General features: G+C 43.5%; 1 protein-coding gene across 1 annotated transcript in view; it reads right to left on the bottom strand.

The window, feature by feature from the left end:
• MSN (moesin) overlaps positions 1–9,604 on the bottom strand; it is a 41,579-nt gene extending 31,975 nt beyond the window's left edge. The window contains exon 1 of the mRNA XM_066182119.1: positions 9,503–9,604. Within this exon, the coding sequence (XP_066038216.1) occupies positions 9,503–9,514 (12 nt within the window). The 5' untranslated portion in view covers positions 9,515–9,604. The remainder of the gene's footprint in view (positions 1–9,502) is intronic.
• Positions 9,605–15,577: the final 5,973 nt, after the last annotated feature.

The following is a 15,577-nucleotide window of genomic DNA, read 5'->3' as shown; positions in this document are numbered from 1 at the left end:
CTGATTCCTAGTTTGTTGTGGCTGGGTCAGAATACTACCAATTTCAGGTGCAGTTTAGTGTTTTAAGCAAACCAAAAAATATTAAGTCAATAATTGTTTTTTTTTTTCAATACCAACTTCAGGTAAGAGGGGTTCCTCAATAGTTTTTGAGGTGAAGGACTATCATAGCAACAAAGAAAGTATGTCACCTCAGTATTACAGCAAAGAATAAGTTACAGTCCAGCTTCTGTAACAAACTTGGCACAATGGAGCTGCAGGCAGGAGGACTAAGACCTCACTTATCAAAATGTTTTCTTGGCTCACTGATAAAGCATTTCATGATGTTGAAAAATAGTACTCTTCAAGCCTTCCACAGTCCCAACCATGGACGTGGAGCTTCCTGACATTTTTAGTAATACTAGTCTTTTCTGACCCTGTTGTTCAAATTACCAGTAACCTTACGGTTTTTGAGGCAGCTCATAAAATGAGCAGTCATGTCTAACAGTTCACAGAGCAGCTTCTGGTTGTCTAGGGGATTGTGAATAGTGAAGTGATAGAAGATAATCATTTTACTGCTCTCTGCTTCCAGTATTTCACCAATGCAAACAAATTCACACGTTGAGTGTGCCTTAGTGAAAGTTACAGATACTGCAACAAAAATCCAGTTGCTCAAACAGCACATTTTCAGTAACAGATGAAGCCAGGTTTCTCAACTTTATGCAAGCTCAGATCCTGATTTTTCACTGTAGGAGGTTAACTCCAGCCACAGAACACTGAATATGGATAGACCCTGGATTCAATACATCTCGACTGAAGTTTTCTTTACCTATCCAAAAACACAAATTAAGTTAATCAGTCACTTTTTCAAAAGTGGTTTTATGGTTCCTTAATGTTGAGATACATGTAGGAACAAATGGAATAAACAAGATGTTGGCAAACCAGTTATTGATGCTTAAGCTTTCAATCTTATCTCACAGACCACAGATATTTCTTAAAATTTGGATGTAGCGTACAGTAGAAATAAACAACACACTAGGGAAGCAACACCCTTCTTAGCAGTGTCTCCATTAATGACTGCTGTAAAAACTTAGAGGAACATATGAATACAATGAGGACTATAATCTAGTGACATCCTAAAGGCTAACTGCTGGTTTTAAAAGCAGAACAAACCACACAAATACCATACACCAAACCAAACATGTCACAATATTGCATGTTTTATTGCTTAGACATCAAGTATTCTATTGTCTCAGCTATAAGCTACAGCACAAGCAAATTTCTTTCAACCCTTCCAGCTTTTCAAGCAATTTTGCTTTCTTGAAGATCTGTTTTAGCAGTCACAGAGTAATCAGATTAACCAAGTTACTGGGTGCTACAGAAAGGCATTTAAAGGACATTAAAGTATTTAAAAGACAATGCAATCATCAGGCACAGCCAACACAGGCTCATGAAGGGAAAGCTGTAACTAATTTGGTATCCTTCTACAATAAGGTCACCCACTCAATGGATGAAGGAAAGGTGGTGGATGTAGTTTTGCAGTATTTTAGTAAAGCTTTTGACACTGTCTCTCGCAGCATCCTTCTGGACAAGTTGTTCAGGAGCAAGATAAGGAAATTCAAAGTGTGCTGGATGAAAAACCAGTGTCAGCAGGGCTCAGAGGGCTGCAGAGAATGGGGCTGTGTCTGGCTGGCAACCAGTCACCAGTGATGTTCCCCAGGTCTCCACGCTAGGGCCAATGCAGCTCAGTATCTTTATCAATGATTTGGATTGCAGGAGCTGAATGCACCATTACCAAAGGAACTGACAATACCAGCACTGGGTGTGCTGCTGACTCACTCAAGGGACACAAGGTCTTTCATCGACTGTCTAGATAAATAAGAGCATGATTGATTGGTGGCATAAAATTTTAAAAGAGCAAATGCCAGATTCTGCACGTGGAGCAGAGTGATACCAGGCTCAAGTCCAAACTGGGAGAGGAGTGGCAGAAGAGCAGCACTGCAGAAAGGGATTTGAGAGTGCTGGTCAGCAGCAGGTCCAAGAGGAGCCAGCACTGTGCCCTTGTAGACAAGAGGGCAAAACACACCCTAGGGGGCAAACACAGCCAGTCCAAAGAGGTTACCTTCATTAAAGTGTCTACTTAACGATCTGTAAGCAAATCCTTACTTATAATATGTACGTACAAATCCTTCCTTCTCTATCATTTCTGACTAATAGGATTAGTAGGACTCTTTTCATATAAGAAGATGTATTGGACCACCAAGCATTGTGTGGGTTTTGCATTACCAATTTTTACTGGGCAACCTGATATTGCTTGGTTTTGTCAGCAGTGGAACTGCCTTATTTCTTACAATGTGCCTTCAGAACCATTTGCTGGCATTCCGCAAGTCCTGCAGACTACAATTGTCAGGAAGATATCAAGTTCTGGATTTTAACAGAGAAAAAAAAATATACACAACCAAAACCCTCCTACCATCCAGAAAACTGCCTGAAAAGACTTTTAGCATGTTGATGAATTGATTTTTTTTTCCCTCTGAGTATACTGTTCTGGAAAAGTGAATTAAAAATATAAAATCTATGCCATATTTATATTCTTAGAGACATTATAAATGAAAAGCCACATATCTGGAGGTTGGAAGATACCAAGCATCTTTACATTTCATCCTAATAATTTCTCTGGCAGCTCTGTTTTGCACTGTAAGCAAGCACAATGGAATTCTGGGCTAAACTTTTCCTTGCCATAGCTTTTCAACGGTACAGTACAGTTGAAAACCTATGGCAAGGAAAAAATTAGCCCAGAATTCCATTAGCTAGCCTAGAATTCTATGCTATGTTATAAAACCAAATATATTTATTAAGTGCTGTGACTAAGTGATTGATCATATTGCAATGGCAGGTTTTTCCGGTACTAAGTCACTTCACCACCAGAACTAGATTCCCAATCAAGAGAGGAAAGAATGTTCTGATGAGGGCCTACCAAGGAGAATAGTACAAACCAGTGATATACATACAGACAAGAATGGTTCATGGCTGCAGAAAGTCATCAGTTTACAGCTGGACTCAAAGGTCTTTTTCAACCAAACTGATTCTATGGTTCCACCTCAAGAACATAGGAAGGCATACAGTGGCAGAATAACTGTTCTTCAATACGTTACATGCAAAATTCTCCAATATCAACTTAACAACCCTACTGCCCCTACCAAAAAAAAAGACAAAAAATACAACAAGCAAGTTTTTACAGTACACACACTCCAGGACAGTAAAATTCTGCCTCCTGTGAAGCCTTCCTCTTGGAAACAAACAAGCTGGCAAAGAGAACTAGAAATTTGTAAGAACACAGCTGTGTCTGGACCATGAATACCATGACACTTGATTCACTGTTTCAGGTATACTTTCTGAACTCTTCTGAGATTTCATTTTACTCTACACAGAATCCCAGCTGGCAGAGAAAGGAGTGTCACTTCCCCCTTCTAGTCCATCACCTCATTCTTGCCTAATTACATGTTTCTCTACAGAGCTGATCAGATTCAGAGCATTTCCATTCATTCCTCCTTTAGGGCACTCCTGTGCCCTTGTCCATAGCTATTAATCAACCAGCAACAGCCAGAGGGAAAGAGGCCTAGCATGGCCAAGTACTCCTATTCCTTAGCCTGGCAATAGGATGAGAACTGGTCAATGTTCTTTCATCCACAGTTTGTATTTTTCAATCGGTTCCTCAGAACAACTACTGCAGCTTTAGAGATGTTACAGCAACTAGGGAAAAGCATTCTGCAGGAGTCATGCCTTTAAAAACATCTTCTAAGGGTGTTTTTTCCTCATTTAAGTTCAACAAGCTGCTATACAAAGTTGAGGAGCTTCTGACTGCCCCACTACTGCTCTAGAGGATCATACATTCATAGAAGTGATTATATCCTTTCACATCTGGCAGGAAGGAAGCAGCACTAGATCACCTACCTATTGATAGCCACAGTTGCTGCAGCCATAATTGCCTCTTGTCAATATAAAGCCCAAATATCTGCAATTTCAGGTTCTAAACCCCGAAACAGTTGTAGATGACCCTGTGGTCTTGGAACCACCAAGCCTGCACTGACTGTCTCTTCTTACCTCTTACCTTAAGAGTCAGCATTAGCTAGTGGACTCAGAAGGGTGGGTTTTATGCCCACAACTTCCAAAACACTTGAATGCTCCACCTAGAAACAGCCACAGGAATGTTACAAAAAGATGTGCTTCAAAGAGTGACCTTCCATCAACCTAGACACTTCAGCCTAGTTTGGAAGTTTCAGATGGGATAAAAACAAATTCTTAATTCAGTATTATTGGCTGCACTGTACAAATACCTGCTGTTCCCAAATACCCCTAGGGAAAAGCAAGCAATTAACTGGCTGCTTACTATTGCTCTTAATTTACATCAGTTAATTACCCTGGATTATTCCTGGGTAGAGAGATTTCCTCTTTTCCAATAGTGTGACTACGGCAGCACAGACTCCTCACTGGAGTTTGTTTCTAGTAGAATCACTTAGCAAATAGACAAAAGGGAAATGGGACACAGGAATGATAGACATCCAAGGAGTTGAAATCTTGGAGCTCTTTCCAAACCAACCCCATTGTAGTTCTCAGAACAGTGATTAAGCACAGATAACAGCTTTATTGTGCAAATTCAGGGAGGCCCTCTTGCTGCACAGAAGGGAAGGGAAAAAAAAAAAAAATGAAGTCAGCCAAATAAGGTTGCTTGAGCTGCACCGAGCCAGGAAAGAGTCCAGGAGATGACGCAGCCAGAGGAAGCTTTTAGTCAGTTTCCTTCATACCCTGGAGCAGAGCCAGAGCCACCTCTGTGGAGGAAGAGGGGCTTCTCTGTGGAGTAGCCATTGATCAGCAGGGACATGGCCAGGCCAGCAGTCCCAGGAGGGTGCTGTCCCCCGGCACATCCAGTATCACAAGCAGAAGGTATTTGAATCCTTCGGTTTCAGTTCATCAGCTGTCTTTCAAGCAGCTACTAGGGACTTAGTGAGCTTTTTGAGGAGAATTTTGCATCAGACTAGACATTATATATAAAACAACTGAAACAACTTTCCTCTAGAGGCAGAGATGCCATTTCCTTTCAAAATAAAGGAGCCCATATTAAGACATCTTATGAACCATCCTAATGAGAAAAGTAAGAACTGTAACTAAACTTCAGGGGCGACTAACCAGACGAGGTAGAATCACTCCAAGGAAAGGGCTACAATGCCCTGAAGATTTAAAAAAGATGCTGTTTGTTATGGCAACAGGATATTTGCAAGAAGTGAGTGGTAATGAACCCCTGATAGGAGGCAGCCCTGTCTTACAGCAGAAGCAGCAGACCTAAAGCCCTCCTTGGGCCCCTTTTATTGGGTGCACCTCACCAACCTGCTTCTTGCTCAGCTGCCTCGGGCAAGAGATCAAGAGGGCAAAAATTAGATAAAGGACTCAACTAAGATGTTAATCTTCTAAAACCTCTTTTATGATAAGCACTCTTATATGTAACATTGTCACCTTGAAGTTTTGTAAACTGGATCATGACTACCAAATCAGATGAGGCACTTGGAACAACTCTTGCTTACAACACTGCAAAACCTCTATAACTGATGGCTCTTGCCCAGTCAGGCTCAGGGCTTGCCATAGGAAGAGAAAGGAAGATTACACCAGTGTGTAAAAACAAAGTGAATGTTTATTTATCATCAATGGTATACTTTAAAATCCCTGTTTAATTTTAATATAGAGGGCCTAAACGTACCAAACAGAAGCCTTTGCTCACTGTCAGGCTCAATTGCTTCATCTGACATGAAGTAAAACCCTGATATTCTTGCAGAACCTAGGAACCAAGCTGTTGAATACAATACAAGCTAGGGTGTAAAAACCTTTCCTGTTTCGCAAAAATCCCATGGTAAGTATAAAGCTACAGATAGAGCTATGAGACACAAGCTTACTAGTTTCAGTAGTTTACCTGGTTCCATTGTAAATGCACCATGTTTTAGCTATTGTTGCTTCTGAAGTACAAAGTCATCTCAAAATCAGCAACAGGGTGAATCACCAACACACTTCTTTATAGAGAAAGGTCTTTGGGAGCATTCAAACACACCTCTTTACAGCAAGTCAAATATCTGATGGCATTAGAAGAAACATATAATGAATTGATTGAGTTTGCCTAACAAATTAGCACAAACGTCAAACTTGGATCAGTGTCACCAAGCTTCCCAAGCTGTACTGAGTGAGGAAAGGGAGAGATAGCACGAATGGGTCAGTCATGAAATAAGACAGAAGGCATCTAGAATGCTTCTAGAGTTCCTTCATAGCACAGGATCAAGAGAGAAGTGCCCATCTATTAAGGTCGCATTTTCATGACTATCCCTTCCCCCTCCAAGACATCAAGAAAATTCCACAAGAGGAAAGAAAAGAAAAAAGTCAAGAACTCTCAGGCAAACAAGTGTAGCATTCTGCTCATAGTTGCCATCTTGTTGCAGCATTTGGTAGCAAGTAGCTACACACAAGAAACTAATTAACCAGAGAGTCCTCCTGGTAGACACCTCGATCAGTTACTTTTCTTCTAACCAGAACCTTTGAGTTCCAAAGAACAATGGAAAAATGCTTTCGAGTCCAGCTGAGAATTAAGACCATCAATTCAAACTACAGACAGGGTCTCTAAGGATCCTAATAACTATTGCTATACTTAGCTTCAAACTAAGGTATAATAAAGTTTCCTTTTCCCTTATTATTTCCTAACAGCTTCGGTATTCATTCAAAAGACTAGCTTTGATTAAAACCCGCTCCCCACAATGAGTGAAGCTTATGTTACCTAAAACACAACTGCCCAAGTCCTAGTGACAGGACTGTTGAGTGTCCACCTCACATGTGATGAATGTTCTGTTTCATGTTCAGTGGCCCATCCATTCACAAAGCCACAGAGTAAGCACATGCATAGGCAATGAATCCTGACACACAAGCCTCCCACCCATCAGTCAGGGAGAGATCTTGGCAAGTAAACAGACTGCTGACAAATGGAGGAGAGACTTTTCAGAGCTTGACAATGGCTCATTTTTAGCACTCAACTGCTTCCAACCTCTACAATACAAAACATGAGGGGAATTATATGCCTTTTTAGGTGTCTGCTTTAACTGTTCGCACTTCACAAACTTTCCAGAACACAAAATATTTAAACTAGAGTTGTATCACTAGACAAAACAGTGAAGGTTTCCTGTTGAGAATATGGCAGGATCAGCAGGCTGATGCATGATGGACTTTCTTCAAAGCCTTCAAAGCCTCCAGTAACCAATCCCCCCCTTCCCATTACATGTCACAACAGCAAATCATGTGCACTAGTTCAAAGGTTACCAGAGTTAATCTTGGATTCTTATTAATAGTGCTGCACAGCCTAGTGTCACTCATAGCAAACCTCACATAAGAAAACGGAAACCACCAGCTACGTGTACTAACAGTTAGCCTAGCTTGAGGAGGTGTAGAGACACAGAACCCAACAGGTTTTGCTGCTTAAGCCACGCAGCAGCATGTTTCTGTAAGCCTGGTGAGATGAATGATAAGAGCTACCAACCAAGTAGTTTTGACACAAATGCTTATCCTGCCCAGCCAGAACTGTTCCCTAGAACATTTCCTCCATCTGTCTTCTTCACAATGGATTTATTTTTGCGATGAAGCCCACATAAACCTACACCTAACTGCCCAGGTTTCACCCACATTTGACCTTGACTTTTTCCTTGATTGATGAAAGTATCTCACATCTTACTGTTTTGTTAATTAAGCAGCTATTAACAAATCTTAAGCTAGCACACTAGTAGTCATGTTTATTCCACATGAAGAACTGATTACACAGCTATGCCAGCATATCCTGTTCCTGCAAACCAGAGATCAAGAAATAATGTTTCAAATATTATTTCAGTTGGGTCTGTAACTAGAGCAGATGGGGCAGGAAACCAAAGGCTGATACAGCAGCAGGCCTGCAGCTCTGTACTGCAACAGGCACAGACACTGGCACCACTTTCTGTAGAATCTTCAGTGTGCAATACAAAGCATTACACCAAAACGCTTGCATTTCTCTATCTGCTCCAGTTTTTAAAAGCTCTGAAAGCAGAACTGCTCTGTCAAAACCAGAAGTGCTCTGTCAAAACCAGAAAGCAACAGACTGAGAAGGTGAATCCAGCCTAGGGTGTGTCTGCAGAGGCTGCAATGAGCACCTCGAAGCCAGCGTTCAGATTCAGCCTGGTGCTGGGAACCCCGCCCCGCAAGCCTCTCTTGTTCAGGATTACTTGGCCGATCCACACTAAAAAAAAAGTCACTAATCAAGATTGTGAACTCTCTGGCTAAAAGGTCTCAACTGTATTTTACACAGAAGCCCCCTAACTTGTGCAATTTCTGTTAATCTTACCAAACTTGTTGCCTGTATTTTAGCTTTTTTAGTAAGTAGATCTTCACTAACCATCATTAATATTTGATGGAAGGCCTTTCTAAAGCTTAAGAAAATACTGTCTTAACCTTGAAGTTTGATATCCTTTAAGATGTTGATGTTTAAATAATAATCATCATCATCTAACTATCCATGCTATCAGAGATGGCTTTTAAGACATCAGGAAAAGTAGCTGTCAATCAAATAGGCATTCAATATCTAAAGTTAAGAAACTGAACTATTAAGAAAAGAAAATCCCGGTGGATTTCATTTCAACTTCTACTTGTATGGGTATGAGTTTTTGTTCGGATTGTTTTTTCTCTCCTTTATGTAAACCACAGACTCTTCGCTTAAACATTAGATTTTCTTAGGCCATTTCAGATCACTCCAGTTCGGAAACATCCAGAGGCTTCCAGCCTGCTCCTTCCTGTTTTATCAATGAAGGGCCGGGACCAATTCTTTTACTCCAACCAGGAGAAATTAAATGGAAAAAACCCATGCTACTCATTAGTCACCAAACTCCTGCTGCGAGGAGAGTCAAGTACAGACTTGACTAGACTTTCTAAAGTACTAAAACCTCTTTAGCCGAGAAATACCTCGAGTCAAGCTGGGACAAGGTTCCCTGGCAACCCAAACTGACTTAACTGCAAGTTGTGAAAACCCCAACTTCTCCCCTTCAGGGAGCTCACGAGGCGGCCATAGCAGCCACCCGCTCCCACCAGGCTCTCGGAAGCCTCGCCCCGCTACTCCCCCCGCGGTCCGGGCTCACACGCGGGCGGGCGGCGCCGCCGCGCTCCGCCGGACATGTTAGGGCGGAGAGGCGGCCCCGCCGCGCCGAGACCCCGCGGTCCGGGCGCGGCCCCGGCGCGGCCCCTCGGGCGGGGGAGCCGCGGGAGACCGGCAGGGGAAGCACAAGATGGAGGGCCGGGCGGGAGGCTCCGCTCCCCGGGACTCCTTCGTGCCCCTGGCCGCTTCCTCTGCGGCGGCCGCCGCCGGCCGGGGCGCAGCCGAGCCCAGGCGGGAGGAGCCCCCAGGCCGCGCCCGCCCGGCCCCGCGCACCCGCCCGGACCCCGCGGCGGGGCCTCCGCTCTGCCCCGCGCCGGCGGCACCCACCGTTTTCGGCATCTTCCCGGCGAGCTGGGCACGGCCGTCGCTCCTCCTGCGCCGGTGGCGATCCGCACGGGCTCCGCGCTGCTTCTAACGGGACTCCGCGCCGCGCCTCTCCGCCCGGCCAGGCCCCGCCCGGCCCCGCCCGGCCGCCTCCGTGCGGGGCTGGAGCCGCGGCGCCCCCGCCCCGGGAAGGCCGAGCCGGGCGGTCCCTGAAGAGCCGCTCGGGAGGGGCGCGGCCTCGGGGGCTGCAGCACACTCCCACCGGTGCAAGAGCCGAGGGCTTCCAGGGCCCATAAACTACTGCTTAGACACTAGTCGGTCGCAGAAGTTTATGCGCGGATCAGTGTCATTGGGACTTCTGGTCCTTGATAAAAGCATTACTTAAGAAAATGATGCTATTTTATCGGCGGTTGCGCTGTTCAAAGTAAGACCGCAGCACTAAGCTGTGACTAGTCCTTCTGTCCGTCGTGCAGCCAGAGCCGTGTGCACACAGGTGCAGCACAGCGGGCTGCTCAGCCCAGGCTCCTCCGCCCATGGTGTCAGACTGCTGTTCTCTGCAAGGTTTTCACAGCCATCTGTTTGACTAAAAAGCACACTTTCAGCTTGTATGGAAAATCACACTAAGAAAAGCCAGTGTCCATAAAAGAGGCAGAGGAGTCCTGCAACTTTATTCGAATAAAGCGAGAGAGTCCATTCACACACACATTCACATCCCCAAAGTTTTTTCTCCCGTAGGTTAGGAGGGTGCAGACTCCTTTTATCCTAAACTCCTGGCCACACCTTGCCCTCTTCCTTTCCCCACTGGCTGAGGTACTAGGAAGGTACAGCCTTCCCGAAACACCAACCGGGTATTCTCCCCATGAACTTGACATTTTACCCCAAAGTTCAGAAACTCAAACTTATGCAGACCCACTTGACTGTTTCAGAGGCCAAGCTGTCTGGCATCTGCAACAAACCTACTGCCCCTGTGTTAGCAGAGACATTAAGACCCATTTCAAAGACTTTAACACGCATACCTTCACCCATCAAATATTTTGTAAAGACATTAGCACACATCTTCCCTCTCAAGTTCCAGGTGCTTCAAAAGCCCAAGGGACTGTAGCTCCCTGAAGCTTGGCAAGTCATATCTGCTCTTCAAATCTTCTCCAAGGCCATACCCATAATCGCACAATATAAATGAGCAATCAGATTCAAGGATGTAAACAGTGGAGGACCAGTGGCAGGCCATCCACCAAAGCTTCTCCTGCCATCTCTGTTTTGCAACCCCTGATGGAGGGAATCAAGGTTCAGCAATTTCATGGGGATTTAAATAAGCCATCTCATCTCATCTCATCTGGGACTTTGAACATAACTTTCAGACAGCAAACTAAGTCCTATTTTCTCCCAGGAAATTAGAAGTCATTCTTTTTAAAGTTAACAGTGTCCAGAAGAAGGAAATTAAATAAATGTAATGTCTTATTTTAAAAGACAATATGAACATACAATTATTTTTCTTGACTTTGTGTCTTCTTGTCAAATCTTTTAAACATTTTTGTCTGGGAGGAGATGGGTCCAGGTGCTTTTTTTGCTTCAGCCGAATATGCAGATTTGACTTAACTAGAATATCTATGCTGTGCTTACATAGGAAAAAACATGAGTATAATAGGATTGATGTAAACTGGTGTAACTTTTCTGCACAGAAAGTCACAGCATGCCTAAGAGGATGTTTTACAAAGTTTTCTTCCTTTTCTGTCTCTTTTTTACATTGAGGCTTTCTTAGACTAGGTCAAACAAGACAGGTCCATGAGGGAGCTACATTTACTTCCTACAAAAATAGATACTGACATTAGACATACAGAATAATAAAGTCACCTGCTTGTGATTTTTTGCCAAGTTTGGATCCAGAAATACTAGGTGTGAGCTTTCTCCCTAAATTCAAGAGACTCTGTGGAGACTTTTTTTATGCTAGCAACATATATGATGGGGAGAGCCCAATTCTGCTTCTATTGAAACTTCTATACCAACATTCCTCCATAAGACTAGGTTTGGAGAATTCCATTTATCTTTTTTGCAATGGTGATACAACTTTAGATGATAAAAGTCTAGCTATTTCCTCTCCAAATTTCAGGGGCCATTGTTTAAGATTTTCTTCACAGTGCTAAGGACAGGAGTGCTAATGGGGCAAATGAACCCCCATGCCAAGTGAAACAATCAGATCCAAAGCAACTATATCCCCTCTTAGAGTGTGCCAGGCATTGGCCAGGTCCACAAAAAGTCATAAATGCCCTGTCAAACAGTCCCAAACAGTCTGAAGGGCCAAGACAAAGCTTCAGCACCACATACGTTTGTTTCTGACCCCAGGCAGTTCTCTTGTCCTTCTTCCCTATTACTCATATCAATAGCCAAACAAAATACCATTCATGTCGCTTTGAAAGACAAGAGTATCCTGTGACAGGCATATGAGTCTTTACACTTCACTTCCTCTCCTGCTTCTTCTTTTCCCCTTCCCCTTCACTGCTGAGATGGATAACAAGACATCTGGAATCTGAACCTCATGGCACTCCAGCCACATTTCCATGATGAATACCTGTAGTGGAGATGCTGCACCAAGACCTGATGTTCCCTATAAACCTTTTCTTTACCAACTGCTGAGGAGCAATGGTGTCATCTAGCAGCCTTTTGCTGAGCCCTCCCTGCCTGGCCATGTGTGACAACAACCATGTCAGTGGATTCTTTCAGAACTGCAGCCAGGGTTTACATCTCCCTCTAACTTCAGGATGAAATTCCAAGGGGTTAAAGTATCAGCTGATTAAAAGCCCTCCTTGCTGGAGGCTGGAGAAATGAGTAACATTACTCAGGGCCTCAAAAATGCTGTTACTTCCAGACTGCTCAGATCCCAAATAATATTAAAGTATTTCAGAATTAGATTAGACCAGGATGACATTAAGCATTCTCCTGGGAAAAGGTCTGGTATTTCACCGGGGATTTATTGTCTTGGTTTTATTTTCATCAAGCCTTTTGTAGCAGAAAGAACACGTAAATTCTTTGGTCTGACATACCAGAATTATTTAGCATGAACACTAAAATACGGGCTGTTTCATCAGCATACAGGTTTTTTGACTTAATGAGAAGTAATTCGAGCTCCCCTTTGCATGGCTTTGACAGAGGATAGAAGCCAAAGGTGTTTCATACTAGAGGTGTATTTCAGAGGGCTGAAATTTAGTTTGGTTCACCTAAGTAAAGGAAGGCACAAAATGAAATTGTTATCATAGCATGAGAGCTGCACCTTCAACACACAGTAGTCCTGGATTGACTCTACCTAAAATTAATCAGTCTGGTTCTGAGGTCTTCTTTGAATAGCAGCTAAACTTCTTTCTCCTGCTCTCACTGCTTTCCTTCTGCTCAGACATTAATGCCTATAGGTTCATAATGACTTGCTGTCAGTGATGATCTTGGATCTTTTTAGTGTTTAATTGTATTTAGGGGCAAAAAGCATCTTTCCTCCCAAGCAAATACTATCACTCCAATCACGCCTTTATGTCTTGAGAATGGGATAATCTTTTGCAGGAACTCTCAAGCTGGAAGGATGAGAGGGGAAAAGGGGAGAGCATATCACATTCAGGAAGGCAGGACTTGAAAAGGCCGGAAATAATCCCATTCACATGCTGCTGCAGTGACAGGGCAGAAGCTGATGGGGCCACTGGATTTGTGAATCCATTTATCTGATCCCCTTTCCACCTCAAGAAAAAGAACTCATTACAGTATATGGCTTGTCCATTCACCAGGGCATAAATAGCTGAAACTGACTGGAAATCCCAGGGATTTGTGTCTGCCAGATGCTTTGTAAAGCCCTAGTTCCTCATTCCCTCCAGAATATAAATCCCCCACTGGCAGTGACAGCCTTGCAAGGAACATGGAGAAGGCTTTACTAGGAACAATGACTCACTGTATGGCCCACACCATTCATCTCTTCCTGTATGCCTGGGGATGTATTGGGAATAGGCTGGTTTTGCAGGGAGAGACTAAAAAGGAGGGTTTCAAATCAGACAAAAGGTGTGCAATGAATGCAATGATCATATGAAAAAAAAAATGTAATAACAACCCATCTCATAGACTTGTCTCTTTTTTTTTTTTTTTTTTTTTTTTTTTTTTTTTTTTTTTGCTTATACCACGTGGGAGTAAATGCTCATGCCTTCAACATCCTATAATGCTTGCAGCAATGTGGGAAAGAAAGAGAAATCTAATGGATATTCTGGGACTTTACTCCAAATATTTACAACCCAAATAACAGATAACATCACTAGGAAGGACAGAACAATTAATGGAAATATGTTTTGCCAGTTTGTGTGAAAGGTACTGATGCAGAAATGCTCTTAAATCTGTGCAGAATTGGAACAATGTGAGGTTTGGAGACTGATACTGACACCTCCTTAGAGCAAGGAGGTGGAGTAAATTCCACTGCTCTGTTTCACCTCAAACCAGTGAAGAAAAATTATTCCTGTGGGTGATAGGAAGAATCAAGGTAGGACTTTCAGTTTTAGAAAGATTTATCTAATCTAAAAAGTAACTCCACTGGTATTTATTCTAAAAGGTTTGACGATGTGATATGTATCCAAAAGGAAGCATATATATTTCTTACATATGTTACTCATGTGTATGAGTATGCAATGACTATGCATATGCTTACTCATATGTATTTCTCAGAAGCCATTAAGCGTTTACAGTAATAATGGTGAGCTAAAAACATACTGGAAGCTAAAGGTAAAAAAACCAACATTACCCATTGCATTTTATCCCCCTGAGGCATGTTAAGGAAGCTTCCCTATGTGACCATTCAGCAGCCACTCTGACAGTTAAACTACCACCACCAGAGACTTTAATGCTGGGACCAAAGCCCCTTCTCAGCAGATAGCTCCAGTGACCTGGTAGGGTCCCCACTTGACTCCCTACACACCCCACTCTCAGACAGCCAGACAAGTTTTCCCTACTTGACCCCAGGTTTCCCATAGCAGAGTCTCAGGCCTCTTGTCCTCTAAAGTAATTTTATCACGATGCAGTAACAGAATCACAGTTTGTCCTGGTGCCTCCAGGGAGGGACCGTGAACAAAGGACTCCCTGGGCTTTTACATCCTCACAGTGTGCTGGTGATAGCCTGGGATCTTCTGAGTCATCGGCTCCTGCTGTGTCTTTGAGTGTCCGGTCTCCTGGCTGGCACCACAGGTCCTCGTGCCACTGTGCAAAGGGCTGGTGCCTGTCCATGACCTCCTGTCCCAGAGCTCAACCCTCAGCCTGCACCAGAGTCTGCACACTGAGCTACCAGCACTAAATGTATTCCTCAACAGGCAGTCCACAAAACCTGTGGGACATCCACTAGACCTGTCTTGACCAGCAAAGCCTCGCTGTAAAAAACCACGATGAAAAAAGAAAAATTAAATCTCCAAATTCTAACAAAATCTGATGCACTGCTCTTCATTCATCTTACTTTTTTAACAGGACAATTCAAAGTTAACAGACATAAAATCTAGCAATTTTTTCATTCAATAACATTCAGGGCTCAGACCATCAAGAGTTTACAATGCAGTACTAATAGGCTTTGCTGCAGAAAGGGAGGTGATTTGGAGTCTTCAGCCAAGATCTTCACAGTCTCAATATCCCAAAGAAACAAGCTCTGTGAGAGTTTTCTCCTCTCTTCCCCTTCTCTCCTGCTCTGCCTCCTCAGATGGCTGGTGTGGAGCCAAGATGATGGTACTGGTGTGATGACCATGTAGGGCCACTGCCTTTCTGACTCAGAGACCGGGAACTTGGAGGCTGTAACAAAGGCCACCAGGCATTTCCTTCCGTGCCTGCCAGAGAATGGGAGTGGCCAGTCCAACCTCCGGGCCTGAGTACCGGACTCCAGATGGTTCTGAAACAGGTGACCACTGCATACAAGTCTATATGGAAAGCATCCATTTACACTAGGGTTTTCTGAAGGTATCACAGTTTAATAATCAGGAGCAATTGTATATAGAATCATTCCTGGATGGTGAAAAATGCCAAAGAAGGACCAAACTGAGTGACACTGAACAAGAACCAGGGAGAAGCCACTTCTGAGAGGAA

Source organism: Chamaea fasciata, unplaced genomic scaffold (assembly GCF_029207755.1).
Source record: "Chamaea fasciata isolate MVZ Bird 193981 ecotype frontalis unplaced genomic scaffold, bChaFas1.0.hap1 SCAF_4, whole genome shotgun sequence".
Lineage (NCBI taxonomy): Eukaryota > Metazoa > Chordata > Aves > Passeriformes > Sylviidae > Chamaea > Chamaea fasciata.
The sequence above is the reverse complement of the archived record's forward strand: the minus strand, read 5'-3'. Positions and strand labels throughout refer to the sequence as shown.